The 14,689-nt window shown below is 40.8% G+C and overlaps 1 protein-coding gene across 4 annotated transcripts in view; it reads right to left on the bottom strand.

The window, feature by feature from the left end:
• The window catches only part of LOC126456704 (leukocyte elastase inhibitor-like), a 130,981-nt gene that overhangs the window by 32,797 nt on the left and 83,495 nt on the right, over nucleotides 1-14,689 (bottom strand). Inside the window, exon 8 of one of the 4 annotated variants that reach the window (XM_050092443.1) lies at nucleotides 8,383-8,674. The exons of the other annotated variants lie outside the window; for them this stretch is intronic. Coding sequence (XP_049948400.1) covers nucleotides 8,526-8,674 — 149 coding nt within the window. The 3' untranslated portion in view covers nucleotides 8,383-8,525. Of the gene's footprint in view, nucleotides 1-8,382; nucleotides 8,675-14,689 lie in introns of those variants that run through there. 4 annotated transcript variants of the gene reach the window in all.

The raw sequence follows: 14,689 nt of genomic DNA, 5'->3' as shown, positions 1-14,689 counted from the left end.
GCCGATGGTACTGTTACCGACAACTGTGCCGCTAAAGCGGAGTTATTGAACGCAGTTTTCCGAAATTCCTTCACGTTGGAAGATGAATGGAATATTCCAGAATTTGAAACACGAACAGCTGCTAGCATGAGTTTCTTAGAAGTAGATACCTTAGGGGTTGCGAAGCAACTCAAATCGCTTGATACGGGCAAGTCTTCAGGTCCAGATTGTATACCGATTAGGTTCCTTTCAGATTATGCTGATACAATAGCTCCCTACTTAGCAATCATATACAACCGCTCGCTCACCGATAGATCTGTACCTGCAGATTGGAAAATTGCAGGTCGCACCAGTGTTTGAGAAGGGTAGTAGGAGTAATCCATCGAACTACAGACCTCTATCATTGACATCGGTTTGCAGTAGGGTTTTGGAGCATTTACTGTATTCAAACATTATGAATCACCTCGAAGGGAACGATCTGTTGATACGCAATCAGCATGGTTTCAGAGAACATCGTTCTTGTGCAACGCAGCTAGCTCTTTATTCGCACGAAGTAATGGCCGCTATCGACAGTGGATTTCAAGTTGATTCCGTATTTCTAGATTTCCGGAAAGCTTTTGACACCGTTCCTCACAAGCGACTTCTAATCAAGCTGCGGGCCTATGGGGTATCGTCTCAGTTGTGCGACTGGATCGTGATTTCCTGTCAGGAAAGTCGCAGTTCGTAGTAATAGACGGCAAATCATCGAGTAAAACTGAAGTGATATCAGGTGTTCCCCAGGGAAGCGTCCTGGGACCTCTGCTGTTCCTGATCTATATAAATGACCTGGGTGACAAACTGAGCAGTTCTCTTAGGTTGTTCGCAGATGATGCTGTAATTTACCGTCTAGTAAGGTCATCCGAAGACCAGTATCAGTTGCAAAGCGATTTAGAAAAGATTGCTGCATGGTGTGGCAGGTGGCAGTTGACGCTAAATAACGAACAGTGTGAGGTGATCCACATGAGTTCCAAAAGAAATCCGTTGGAATTCGATTACTCGATAAATAGTACAATTCTCAAGGCTGTCAATTCAACTAAGTACCAGGGTGTTAAAATTACGAACAACTTCAGTTGGAAAGACCTCATAGATAATATTGTGGGGAAGGCAAGCCAAAGGTTGCGTTTCATTGGCAGGACACTTAGAAGATGCAACAAGTCCACTAAAGAGACAGCTTACACTACACTCATTCGTCCTCTGTTAGAATATTGCTGCGCGGTGTGGGATCCTTACCAGGTGGGATTGACGGAGGACACCGAAAGGGTGCAAAGAAGGGCAGCTCGTTTAGTATTATCACGTAATAGGGGAGAGAGTGTGGCAGATATGAGACGCGAGTTGGGATGTAAATCATTAAAGCAAAGACGTTTTTCGTCGCGGCGAGATCTATTTACGAAATTTCAGTCACCAACTTTCTCTTCCGAATGCGAAAATATTTTGTTGAGCCCAACCTACATAGGTAGGAATGATCATCAAAATAAAATAAGAGAAATCAGAGCTCGAACAGAAAGGTTTAGGTGTTCGTTTTTACCGCGCGCTGTTCGGGAGTGGAATGGTAGAGAGATAGTATGATTGTGGTTCGATGAACCCTCTGCCAAGCACTTGAATGTGAATTGCAGAGTAGTCATGTAGACGTAGATGTAGAGCGTAGCCGTGTATGGAAGTGAAACGTGGATGATAAATAGTTCAGACAAGAAGAGAATAGAAGCTTTCCAAATGAGGTGCTACAGCAGGATGCTGAAGATTAGATGGGTAGATCACATAACTAATGAGGAGGTATTGAATAGAATAGGGGAGAAGGGGAGTTTGCGGCACAACTTGACTAGGAGAAGGGATCGGTTGGGAATACATGTTCTGAGGCATCAAGGGATTACCAGTTTAGTATTGGAGGGCAGCGCGGAGGGTAAAAATCGTAGTGGGAGACCAAGAGATGAATACACTTAGCAGATTCAGAAGGATGTAGGTTGCAGCAGGTACTGGGAGATGAAGGAGCTTGCACAGGATAGAGTAGGAAGGAGAGCTGGATCAAAGCAGTCTCAGAACTGAAAACCACAACAACAACAACTGTGTATATAGACGCTAACTGCGCTGGTAAAGATATGACTAAATGTTCAAAGAAATGCTTAAATTTCACATTGTTTTGAAAATTTATTTAATTTTTTTTTTTACTTAATAAATGCTTTAAAAGTTTGCGCTGCACTTATTGGACCCAGTTTCTGCTCCGTTTCTGCATGTGTAACAGTTGTGCCAACTATTTGTAATTAGTCACTACAAATGAATATTTGATTAAATAGTGAGTTACTTGTTTCATAGATGATCGAAGTGATGTGGAACGAGTCAATTTACAGGACACGATTAGTGTTACCATTAATGAACGCAACATCATTTTATTCCTACTCAAGCAACTTCAAAGACGGTGAAACTGACGGTTTCAAATGGCTCTGAGCACTATGGGACTTAACTACTGTGGTCATCAGTCCCCTAGAACTTAGAACTACTTAAACCTAACTAACCTAAGGACATCACACACATCCATGCCCGAGGCAGGATTCGAACCTGCGACCGTAGCAGTCGCGCGGTTCCGGACTGCGCGCCTAGAACCGCTAGACCACCGCGGCCGGCACTGACGGTTTCATCGAAGTTTCCATTATCGACATTTGAGATGCAAATTATATAGTGTGATATGTAGACCGAATTAATTTGATCTGAAAATAGTGTATTCCTTTATTTTCATTAAAGGTTGTACGATAGTGATTGCGAATACATGAAGTACTTGTAGGTGTTTTATTTCTTGAGAATTGCGTTTGGCGGGGCTGGGAGTCTCACACACAGACAACAGATCAAAGCATCACGACGAGCACCATTAACTTAACGCAGGTTGCAGAAGTGACGCCGATGCCAGGTAGGACAGCGTTCGGCTAAGGCTGTTGTGTGTACTGGACAGGGTGAGCTGACGCCCGTCGCGACCCGACACAATACTGACAGCAGTTATCGCAGTTGTTGAAATTCTGCATGAGATGACAGCCGCTGCCATGTTCCTAAAGTGTTTTTCGGCGGTGCGGACTTTGTGAAGTACAGTAAGGTCCCGGAAGGCGGGCAACAATGAGCCTTGGGCGGAGACTGCAGAGAAGACGGCGCCAGTCTGCCGACAGAAGAGCAATATACCGGTGGACGCTACGCAGGCTCCGTGAAAGCCACAGGTATTTATGGCTCCAGGCTCTCGGCAGAACAAGGCATGCAAGGTGTGAGGATTCTATAAAAGTGAGGCTTCAACTTTTTCTGCCCAAAGCATATAAAGCAGATACGAATCTGTGGTGAATCGTAGGAAACATGCTAACGCGTTCCTTTGAAGCACAGCTAAAACAAATACCTTTCCTTAGCTGTAGGGCTCCGGGCGTGAAAATGTGGGAATATCATCAGTCAGCCTGGTCTGACGTAGCTGTTTTGGAAAATTACTGAGAAGAAGGAGGATGCTACACGAGAATTGAGTCTTGTGATTGGATGACTGCTCGTGAGAGGCAAGGATTGGCTCTCGGAGATGGGCCGAATGCTACGAGGGAAGACAAAAGGAACTAAAGTGGCTCTTCGACCGCTGATAGCGAAAGAACCACTGGGAATTCTGCTCGCAGAAAGCGGTGTCAGAAGTACTCGTTTCACTTTGCAGATCCAACTGTAACTTGAAGTAAAGTTTGCGTCAGGTAGCTTTTCTGGATTCACAGGCACCGTCCGCAGTGGACGTCGACAGCAGCAGTGGAGGACAGCACAACGACGCTGTTAAACCGAGTGGTAATATCTGCAATCGGTTTAGACCTGTACAGGTCGCAATGTATTCACTAAACGTTAGAGTGTTAATGAGTGGGAGTATGACTTCCTTCTGGCATGCTTCGCTTTACGAACTCAAATTTTGGCAATCACTGTTGTCGGATCGCGAAAACAAATCAGTGTGCTAGTAATGTAGTAGCCTACCTATCGGTTCCCTGTCTTGAATCTCCCCTCGCGTTAGTCATTTGCAACTGTTTCATGTTCTTGTGATAATTTGTCAGTGGACAGGATATTGGTTCAAATGGCTCTGAGCACTATGGGACTTAACATCTGAGGTCATCAGTCCCCTAGAACGTAGAACTACTTAAACCTAACTAATCTAAGGACATCACTCACATCCATGCCCGAGGCAGGATTCGAACCTGCGACCGTAGCGGTCGCCCGGCTCCAGATTGTAGCGCCTAGAACCGCACGGCCACTCCGGCCGGCGAATAGGATATTACTAAACACGTTCGTTTATACTTCATTGCAACTATTGCATTCGTTTTGTGTAAGAATTTACAATAAACAATAGACCTTATAGCAACTTTGACTTTCATAGCATACGTACCTCACCTGGTCACAAAGTTAAATTACAGCCACTGTTCCATCACCCTTTTGACGTCTTCAGGGATATAATTTAGCCTTAATAAAAAAAACTGTGTAACACATGATAGTTTATAGTCTCTATTGGGCATATACATACCAATACAGGTTAAACATCTAAAGGTGCAGGCGGTGGGGCAGTACAAACTACACTTAAAAACAAGTTTTTTTTCTAATGAATATCGCGTGAGAATCAGTCCAGTGGGGTCGACATTAGACACCAGCAACACGACTAAAGGAATATCCTTGAGCGGCTGTTAACCATGTTCTGATTATGCATAATTTATTGTTAGACAGTAAAAAAAGCAAAACTGTATGTAAAAAATAGGCAAGTACCGCGAAATGATCTGACAAGATGGTATTCTTTCTTTTAATGAAAGAAGGCGCATGGGTCATATGGTCTACCACAGTTGTAAATGGCGAATCACGTCAGTGAGCTCTATGTTGCTGAGTGGAAGTTACATACTGGACACTAATTAAAGTGAGAGAGGACTTCATTCCGTATGCATACATTTAAAATGGTGATAGAATTACTTGCAATCTGCTTCACTTTACAGAACCTTGCAGTTCGTTATAAATGAACATTTTTGACTTGATTTTTCATGCAGAAACACGAACCACTAATATAAACACACCAAGGTTTCTAGCAATTTAAAACATGGTACTTTGTATTGGAGTTCATTCATAGCTAATTTACACTGCGGATCAGAGATGCATATACCGTAGCATTTATAAAATTATTTCTTTCTTTACAACATCTTATTAAAACTATTGCACTGCAAAATATATGGCAGTGACATAAAATAAAATAGATAACCTAAGAGAGAGAGAGAGAGAGAGAGGAAGTGGTACAAATATGGAATACCATTTTGCATTTTGTTTCTCATTCACAAATTTCTCCGTTTTTCAAGTTAAGAAAACAAAATATCTGTAGCACGTACTTTGGAAAATATTTTAATGCTCCCTATGTTTTCGAAAACATACTACATTAGGAACATTTCTAAATCAGGCTTAACCTAAAGTTTGACATTTTTGCCATTTTAGATTAGTCCATGTCACCCACACACACCCAAATTAACAGTCTATAGATCCATGTTGCACAGAGCACACACAATGCCATTAAGCAAACACAGGCTCCAATATGAAACTGAAGCCATCAAACAGATAGCAGCTGCAAATGGATTTCAACCTATACTCATTGAGAAAATATCTAAGAAAGTTAAGAAACGAATAGAGAGAAACATAAATAAGAACAACAAACAGACAGACACCAGAGCAGTATGCTTTCCCTACTTTGGTATCACTTTACAAAAAACGGCTAATGTGTTGAGACTATATAATGTAAGAGTTGTTTTCTCAATAAACAATAAATTAGGTAATAAACTGCCACACAATACAAAAACCAATAAAGATAAATTCTCCAACATAGGTGCATGTAAGATAAAATCCAATCTATACTCTATACACTATGCAGGTCAGACCAGCTGGAGCTTTCAAACTAGATTCAGAAAACACATTAATGCATTTAGATATAACACACCCAATAAATCAGTCATAGCTACACACATTCAGGACACAGGACATTTCTTTGACAACATAGAGGACAAACTAGTATTAATTCACAAAATGAACAAAGGTCACAAACTCAACATTTATGAAGAGCTGGAAATTTTTATTTCCAACAGAAAACATGGACAGAATGCTCTAAATGAAAAGCACTGAGACAGTGGCAATGAGCTTCTTTAAGAGTTTTGTAGGTGTACTACATGATGCATTGTAACTCTTTCTATCTTCTACTTCCCAAGTCGGTTATTAAAGAAAAATAAATAATCCCAAAGTACTAAACAGACGCAGTATATTCACAACTAAGTCAGTTATATATATGTATGTACTTAGTTTATCTATTTTATTTTATGTTCCTGTCACACGTATTGCAATACAGTACTTTAACAAGATGTTGTAAGGAAAAAAAATAATTATATAATTGCTATATGTATCTCTTATCCACAGTGTAAACTAGCTATGAATGCTCTGTGGGGCGAAGTACCGTATCTTTACATCACTACAACCTTTGGTGTGTTTATATTACTGGTTCATGTTTCTGTGTGATAAATCAAGCCAATGATGTTTTTATTTTATAATGAACTGAAGGGTTCTGTGCACTGGAACAGATTGTAAGTAACTCCATCACCATTTCAAATGTATGATCTTAGTGCTATATGACAACAAGTGCTTGTTATACTTTTCGTACCAAAATAAAAGAAAAAAATACTATTAGCTGCATTCAGATAACAAGTTATGCTGTTTTCCACCTGAAGATCAGAGATAAACTCTCAAAACGCGTCGTGGGAGAAAAAAAAGGCTGACCCAAAAACTGACCAAAAAAGACTGACCCCACTGACCCAAGATGAATTTGTTTTATTTGAACTTTTATTGTCAAAACAGTCGCAGTTTCCTCAGAAAAACACTCCAACATGGAGGACATAAAGTTCTGTTCCGACTGGTCAACTGCTACCTTAGGAGAAGCGATAAAGATCGTGGCACATGTGATTATCATGTCGCTAATCTCTACAGACGTTATTTTTGCAGATAAATCCAATTGGTGGTGCTGCTTCAGTACTGAAGCACTTGACCTCCCCACCTCATAAAAAAATCTTAGGAGTTAACAGGAACTGAACCGCGTTCTTTCGCTCCGAAGGCAGCGGCATTAACCATTTGTTTAACGAGGCGATGCGTTATAAAAACGATTATACAAAAAACGTCAAATTCGATATTGTGCTAACTGCATGGAGCAACTATAATGCTTCGAGTCTGCATCATGTTTCTGAATCGAAAGAACGACATTATGTCCATTAACAACAGTGATTTAGATGCATACATAATTCTTTTATTACTTCTTATTTTTTTCATAACAATATATGGTGACGCATATTCTGACACCCAACATAAGATGTCTCACCCAAAGTTTCTAACGACGACCAATCTATGGCGGAACCCACTCATGATTAGAAGGCTGTAATTATGTTTGTGTTTGGAGCAAATTAGAAAACGTTCTGACGTGAATTACCATCGCAAAGAGAGTAGTAAATATGGAACGTCCCCTTAGAAAAATTAATGAAATGACTGTGCTGATAAACCTCTTAGATTATTTGCTTTTCAAACAGCTGAGCAAAACTGAATGTACTCAGACATTACTCTATTTACTTATTCTGATCAACACTAAACTGACACACAATATTTTTAGCGCAACGCGATCTGTCTTTCAATAATCCCTACAAAAGAATGGCCCTGACTAACATTAACCTATACCCTTCACAAACCACTTACCTCACAAAAATCTTCGTTACTCGAACTACTGCAATACAGCGAGAGCCACTACTGCCAGCTAAATTAAAGATTCTAACTACTGAAGGCACTAACTACTGATAGGCATAGTTAGCAAATGAAAGATTTTGATAGAGAACAAACAATGTATTTACCTTAATATAGTTCAAAAGTCATAATATATATAGCAGTTCATGACATCCAGTCTTACAAATGTACTGTCTCTAATGGACACACGTCCAGATCATCCGCTCTCAAAACTCCGCCATTTCTCTCCCCACATGCACCACTGCTGGCGGCTCACCTTCAACTGCGCAACGCTATGCGCTGTTAACAGCCAACTGCCCAACACTATAATAGCCAACAACAATGCAAACCAGCCACAGATTGCACACAGCACAGCCAGTGATTTTCATACAGAGCGCTACGTGGCGTTACTAATAAAAAAAACCTAAACAGCCTGCTTACAAACAATCATTTCAAAATCTGACTCCCACTGGGAATTTTATCATCAGCCTTTGGATAGAAACACTTTTTCCGGAATTCAGGAATTACCGCTATTTAGGGGATGTAAGTTAGAAAACAAAAGTTTTCCTTGTGTTGGGCAACTGTTCTCAGTTTAAATAGAAATATTGTACATTCTTCGGGTATGAAAACACTTTTTATTAAATATCGTTTTTCAGCCAGATTTCAACACTAAGAAAAATAGCAATTTCACCAATTGTTTCTACAGGTTTCAGGATCATAAGAAATTAAACTTATACATTCTGACACCTCACTAATTATGCAGAAGGTGTCGCAACTCGTCCCGCGAAAAAAATCGTAGGGGTGACGTCATCCATAATGAAGAACAAGAAGGGGTGGTCGGCCTTGAAGATGACGTGTGGTGGTGGCGGAAACCGAGGAGCGCCTGCACCAAGCGCCACGAGAACTGCAACAGCAGGAACAGGCATTACTTTCTCTGTCCGAGGTGACAGTCCTACAACTTTTACTCGCACGCAAGTGTAAAACAGCATATCCAGGGCACTCAGACAGTGGGAGATAGAAAGATCGTTGCTCACGAAGCGCAAGACTCGGTGTTTGAGTCTAGTACAACACATTCTACTCACACAGTGGTGATGTATTCCAGTAACTTCAAAAATGGTTCAAATGGCTCTGGGCACTATGGGATTTAACTTCCGAGATCACCAATCCCCTAGAACTTAGAACTAGTTAAACCTAACTAACCTAAGGACATCACACACATCCATGCCCGAGGCAGGATTCGAACCTGCGACCGTAGCGGTCGCGCGGCACCAGACCGAAGAGCCTAGAGCCGCTCGGCCGCACCGGCCGGCAGGTTGTATTTGAGTTTAGGATAATGATGGTGGTGATGATGATGATGATGATGATCACGGAGAAATGAGGAGAGGCTCAAACCTTGTGCTGGCATAGAAGCCTAGAGCTTGCAACATTATGTGATTGCCTTATCATTTTAAATCATTCATTAATCGAGCAGTCGCTCGGCAACAGCTACAGTTAGCAAATAATGTTGCGAGAATGTACAAGGTGAACGACCTGTGACTTAACTTGTTTATTGTCGAAGCGCCGTCAGAGATGCTGTGAGTTATTGACTTTGAAAACCGCGGCGCGAAAAACGGACAGAAGAAGAACACTTTTTTACACATTTTTTTTAATGTATGAGATATTCTCGATGAACAGTTACTCATTCTTCTCTTGTCTCCTGTAACGTGTGTCGGACGCGCATGTCTTGCCGCCGTATTATTATTGTTAAAAATAATATTGTTCTAGTGTAAAGTAAATGTGTAATACTAAAAGTGCCTAGCAGTAGATTTATTGTGCGACGTGTATGTGAAAACGTCAAAGGAATTGTTTTCATTACGAGAAGTGCCAGTCAAAACGGCATCCATGTTAAATCCTTCATTGCAGTGTAAGTTCGTCTATTAATCGCCATAAATTCAGATTTAAATGGAACTGGTGTATGGACTATTTATTTAATATAGAATCTATGTCTCACTCCTTCATGAAGTTATTTAATTTTCTTTAGGTTTCTGCCAAATAGAGAGTTCACAGTCACGAATTCTTTCGTCGAAATCGGACGGAAGTTGTATGCGGCGAAACATTTTCTCCGCGCCATATTCTATTGGTAAATGCATGATAAACTACGGTCCCTTAGGAAATTCATGTTGAGCTATCCAAAAATAATTATATTTTGAATAGGCATTTACTCTCTTCCGCAATGCAACTTCCGACTGATCAGACGATCCAACAAGAAACAGCCGCACACGGTCGGCGTTCGCAAATATGTTTCCACCGCTGATTATGTTACAGCACAAAAGTAAACATATTGTTATAATTAGCGGCTACGAACGGGGACATTTATAACTGTATGTTTATGTATACACATTACGTAAACATATCGTTATAGGCTCTCGCATACAAGGCCGGCCGACCTTTTTGACCTCAACTCAGAGACAGTACAATAGTTTCTCTCCTTGAGCGAGGTATGTGATTCTATACAGGACATTGGTGCGTATTCTTATCTGCTGATGCTTCAGTACCCTTCCATCCGCTACCGTTGTCAACCAACATTTTCCATGAAAATTCGAAACAAACTTGTCCATCGTCTTCTGTCTTACCACCATCCTTCCGTCTCCACCTCGCTGCAGTCTTTCGCACGCAGCTATTCACTCTTTTTAACCACCAGTCTCTTGGTCTTCCTCTTCATACTTTTACTTTGCCTTTCACCTCATATATCGTTCTGGGTACCTTCTTCTCCTTCGCTGACACTCTTCATTCTTTAATCTTTCCGTTTTCGTCACTCCAATACTGTTTCTCAAGAATTTCACTCTCCTATTTCATTTTGCTTCTGTCTCTTCCTTTCATTATTCACATCTCCGAGGTACACATCGAGACTGGAACAGACTACACCCGATACATAACCATTTTATTGTTTTGCAGGACATCCTTGCTGCGTATCAGGCTGCTAATAATCTCCCAGAATGCTCTACTTCTCTTCCTCACTCATTTATTTCTTTATCGCTTCTTCCATTTTCCAGTACTAAGGTTTCCAGATACCTGAAGCTGTCCAATTTTCTCAGACGTCCTCACCCCCAATTCTTCTTCTTTGTTGAGATAATCATTTCACACTTACGTATGCTAAATTTCATCCGATATCCTTGTCCTGTTTGTTGCCAAACGTCCAACTGCCCCTGCACTATCTCCTTCTAGTTTCTGCAAATCATCAAATCCTCTGCAAACACCGTCGCTTTCGTGGAGTTATGTTCCATCTTGCAACTAATTGATAGTTTGTTTTTTGTCATACGCGTTTCGCTTCTTTCTTTTGTGAAGCATCTTCAGTGGTCTGTTCACATGCTTCTACTTCCAAAGTTACATTTTTCATGTTTTCTCTTGTTTTACAGATAAGGCAGAACTTTTGTAGCACAAGTTTCGTGAAGTTAAATTGCCTTTTGGTGTTACGATTTCCAGTGTTGCTATTCCACGTGTGAAGACCTGCAAACTTTCACTTTTCTTTGTGGGTTCAGTATGTGTGTATTTGCAATTTGTTGTGTTGCCAACTGTCGCTGGGTGTTTATTTTTCGTAATTCGTTTGTGTTGTGCATGTGGTTGGATATTTTATTTGTTTTGTTTTTGTCTGTATGTGTATGTGTCTGCTTGTGTGTTATGTTGTGTGTAAATGTGTCATTCCTGTTTTCTTTAAAAAATGTGTGGAAGCGTTATTCTTTGTGTGTGTGTATGTTTGTGTGTGTGCATGTGTTTGTGTGTGTATTTGCCATTCTTTGTGTTGTGTTAATGGAATAACCAAAGCCCTTAAAGTAATCACATCAAAAAATGACTTCCGATTTGGAAAGGATGTTTATTTACAAAAAGGTGGCCTTCCAATGGGATCCCCAATATCAGGATCAAAAAAATGGCTCTGAGCACTATGGGACTTAACATCTATGGTCATCAGTCCCCTAGAACTTAGAACTACTTAAACCTAACTAACCTAAGGACAGCACACAACACCCAGCCATCACGAGGCAGAGAAAATACCTGACCCCGCCGGGAATCGAACCCGGGAACCCGGGCGTGGGAAGCGAGAACGCTACCGCACGACCACAAGATGCGGGCCCAATATCAGGATCAATTGCAAACATATTCGTCAGCCATATAGAAAACGCGATCTTCGATACAGTCACCGCAAAGAAATATACAAAATTGTTTACTGGTACAAATATGCGGATGGTACGGTGGATGAACGAACAGAAAAAACAGATAAACTTCATACAGACATAAACAGTATACATGGAAACAGAATCACAAAAGCTAGTACATTTCTTGGATATGCCAAAAAGGGAGACAGCAATTAGCGCATATTTGACTTATTCAGGAAGCCAACAGCCCCAGATACAATCATACAGGCTACATTAAAAAGAGAAAAAAAAGAAACACATAACGCAGACTAAATAACATCCTACTCAGCAAAGAAAACTATGAAGAAGAATTACAAACAATACAGCTCATAGCCACAAACAATAGTTGTAACACCTATATAGTGCAAAGACTCAACCAAAAATTCAAAACACAGCTAAAGAAAATTGTAAACATGCAGAGAACACAAACGCCACAGAACCCCGCAGACACTACAGCTGACAACCAGAAACACAAAACAGTTACACTCATGGCATGACTGACTGAAGGAAACGGTATAATTTGAGCTAGAAACACATATCAACACATAGAATAGCAAATACACATTTTTTTTAAAAAAAAAGCAGTCTCACAAGGAATGACACATTCACGCATAACAAAACACATAGACAGACACATTCACACACACAGACATAACAAATGAAAATATCAAATGACAAGCACAACACAAACCAATGTCGAAAGGTAAACACACTACACACTGTAAAACACGCACGTTGAACACACAATGAAAATCGTAAGTGAAGTGTTATAATAAGTATGGGCGAAACAATGTTGGAAATCGGCCATCTGGGGTATGGGGACACGGACTAACAACATTGGAAATCGTAACACAAAACGATAATTTAATTTCACAAAACTTGTGCTACAAAAGTTGTTTCTAATCTGAAACACAAGAGAAAAACATGAGAAAACGTAACATATTTTGCACTACTAACTCTAAAGTATATACAGGGTGAGTCACCTAACATTACCGCTGGATATATTTCGTAAAACACATCAAATACTGACGAACCGATTCCACAGACCGAACGTGAGGAGAGGGGCTAGTATAATTGTTTAATACAAACCACAGAAAAATGCACGGAAGTATGTTTTTTAACACAAACCTACGTTTTTTTAAATGGAACCACGTTAGTTTTGTTAGCACATCTGAACATATAAACAAATACGTAATCAGTGCCGTTTGTTGCATTGTAAAATGTTAATTACATCCGGAGATATTGTAACCTAAAGTTGACGCTTGAAACATTGTCCCCACTTGATTGCAGGTTCCCAAACAGCTGCAACATACATCGCGTTTCTACAGAATGATCTGCCAACGTTGCTCGAAAATGTCCCACTGCAAACGCGTCGACGTATGTGGTATCAGCATGATGGTGCACCTGCACATTCCGCAATTAACATTAGGCTGACCCTTGACAGGATGTTCGACGGGCGTTTCATAGGACGCGGAGGACGCATAAATTGGCCAGCCCGTTCTCCTGATCTTACTCCTCTGGACTTCTTTATGTGGGGTAAGTTAAAGGAGAATGTGTACCGTGATGTGCCTACAACCCCAGAGGATATGAAACAACGTATTGTGGCAGCCTGCGGCGACATTACACCAGATCTACTGCGGCGTGTACAACATTCATTACGCCAGAGATTGCAATTGTGTGCAGCAAATGATGGCCACCACATTGAACATCTATTGGCCTGACATGTCGGGACACACTCTATTCCACTCCGTAATCGAAAACGTTTACCACGTCTGTACGTGTACCTCACCCCTCATCGTAATGTACATGTGCGTGAGTGAAAACAATAAAAAGGTGTTAGCATGTGGACGTAATGTGCTCTTCAAGTCTCTTCTGTACCTAAGGACCATCACCGTTGCCTTTGGATCCCTACGTAATTCGGTGCTCTCCGATACACACGATCGAACAGCGGAAGAGTGGTACTCAAGCGTAACTTTAGGTCACAATATCTCCGGATGTAATTAACATTTTACAATGCAACAAACGGCACTGATTACGTATTTGATTATATGTTCAGATGTGCTAACAAAACTAACGGGGTTCCATTTAAAAAAACGTAGGTTTGTGTTAAAAAACATACTTCCGTGCATTTTTTTTATGGTTTGTAGTAACCAATTACACTAGCCCCTCTCCTCACGTTCGGTCTGTGGAATCGATTCGTCAGTATTTGATGTGGTTTACGAAATATATCCAGCGGTAATGTTAGGTGACTCACCCTATATATATATATATATATATATATATATATACAGGGTTGTTTCAAAAATGACCGGTATATTTGAAACGGCAATAAAAACTAAACGAGCAGCGATAGAAATACACCGTTTGTTGCAATATGCTTGGGACAACAGTACATTTTCAGGCAGACAAACTTTCGAAATTACAGTAGTTACAATTTTCAACAACAGATGGCGCTGCGGTCTGGGAAACTCTATAGTACGATATTTTCCACATATCCACCATGCGTAGCAATAATATGGCGTAGTCTCTGAATGAAATTACCGGAACCTTTGACAACGTGTCTGGCGGAATGGCTTCACATGCAGATGAGATGTACTGCTTCAGCTGTTCAATTGTTTCTGGATTCTGGCGGTACACCTGGTCTTTCAAGTGTCCCCACAGAAAGAAGTCACAGGGGTTCATGTCTGGCGAATAGGGAGGCCAATCCACGCCGCCTCCTGTATGTTTCGGATATCCCATAGCAATCACAC

This window comes from Schistocerca serialis, chromosome 2 (assembly GCF_023864345.2).
Source record: "Schistocerca serialis cubense isolate TAMUIC-IGC-003099 chromosome 2, iqSchSeri2.2, whole genome shotgun sequence".
NCBI lineage: Eukaryota > Metazoa > Arthropoda > Insecta > Orthoptera > Acrididae > Schistocerca > Schistocerca serialis.
The sequence above is the reverse complement of the archived record's forward strand: the minus strand, read 5'-3'. Positions and strand labels throughout refer to the sequence as shown.